The sequence below is a fragment of the Physeter macrocephalus genome, chromosome 5, assembly GCF_002837175.3.
Source record: "Physeter macrocephalus isolate SW-GA chromosome 5, ASM283717v5, whole genome shotgun sequence".
NCBI classification, from domain to species: domain Eukaryota; kingdom Metazoa; phylum Chordata; class Mammalia; order Artiodactyla; family Physeteridae; genus Physeter; species Physeter macrocephalus.
In genome coordinates this window covers 94,713,163-94,714,595 of record NC_041218.1, presented here as the reverse complement: position 1 = coordinate 94,714,595, position 1,433 = coordinate 94,713,163, and the positions used below count along the sequence as shown (strand labels likewise).

Below are 1,433 nucleotides of genomic sequence, written 5' to 3'. Positions count from 1 at the left end.
GCCGCGTCGTGTCCACGGGCCCTATTTCCCCAGCCCCTTGCATACGTAGACCCTGCTGCTGTGTACGTGCTCATTTATTTTGGGGTGCAGACCTTGTTCCCTCAATCTGTAGAGTTTAGAAATCCTTAGAGAGTAGGATGTGTCCCGAGTGGTGTCTTAGCCGTCGCATTTGGGCTGATGACAAGCGTCTGGCCTGGGGCCAGGAGTGTAGTGGGCTCTCAGGAAACAGTACAGACTCTCATCCATCACATGATATGTTCGCAGTTTCAAGCTGTCTGAGTTGCGTCACGGTGCCCTAAGGTGTAGAAAGAGAAATAACGAATTAATTTCTACATGTCATCAGAAAGCCCTCCTACAAAATCTTAATGAGTGCTATCTTAAGGATGCCTTTTAATACCCCACTAATCATTTGGGGGGGTAGGTTTTGCTCTAGATTATGCCATAGCAAGATTCTCTTATAAATCAAAAGTAAAATTAGTTCAATTAATTCAGCTTATGTTTGGACGATCCTTGCAGAGTCTGTCTGGCCCAGTGGAAAGAACAGGGGTTCGCATTACCAAGGCCAGAATTCAGATCCACTAAATTGCCCAGTGACTTTAGGGATCTTTATCCTCCCCGTGCCCCACTTTGCTTACCTGTAAAGTGGGGACAATCATGCATGGGTCTTGTGATGATCAGAGATAAGATATGAACGGGATCTGGCACACAGTGGGCAACAAATAGTACCAGTTACCACATCACCGTTGCTAATAACCGGAATTAACAAGAGGAGGGAGTAGGTAACCAGCAGTACCTGGAATGCCTCAGTTTTTCTGTGGAAAGGAGGGCCCCTGAGAAATAAGTTCTGTTCCTTAGAAGGAGCCCTGCTTACGTAACTCTGTGTTCATCCAGCGACTCGGGTCCTCTGCGTATTGCAAAGACGCCATCGCCGCCCGAGGAGCCTTCACCCATCCCGAGCCCGACAGCTAGTCCCAATCACACGCTGGCACCTGCATCTCCTGCACCAGCCCGGCCTCGGTCACCCTCGCAGGTAGGAAGAGATCACGTGTATAATAATATTCGGGGCACTGGAAAAACGGGTGCTCAGATGACCGCACCTGGGATCATTCTACGGGGCGGAGACATTGACGAGAGTTTCCAGTCAGGCAGATTTTGAGGTGGGAGCCTTGGACATTGTGATCGTCACCGTGGAATCAGCTTCCTTCTCTTGCTTGGATTTTTATGTTTCCTCACACACCCTCTGCTTGAGTGTGTTGAGACGTCTTTCCACAATCTCAGCTTCCTCAGGCTCGCATGCTCTCCTTTTCTCAGAATCCTGTGCTTTTTTTTTTTTTTGTGGTACGCGGGCCTCCCTCTGTTGCGGCCTCTCCCGTTGCGGAGCACAGGCTCCGGACGCGCAGGCCCAGCGGCCACGGCTCACGGGCCCAGCCGCT

At 50.5% G+C, this 1,433-nt stretch overlaps 1 protein-coding gene across 1 annotated transcript in view; it reads left to right on the top strand.

The window, feature by feature from the left end:
- The window catches only part of AMPH (amphiphysin), a 200,285-nt gene that overhangs the window by 143,986 nt on the left and 54,866 nt on the right, over nucleotides 1–1,433 (top strand). Inside the window, exon 10 of the mRNA XM_007110538.3 lies at nucleotides 892–1,030. Coding sequence (XP_007110600.1) covers nucleotides 892–1,030 — 139 coding nt within the window. The remainder of the gene's footprint in view (nucleotides 1–891; nucleotides 1,031–1,433) is intronic.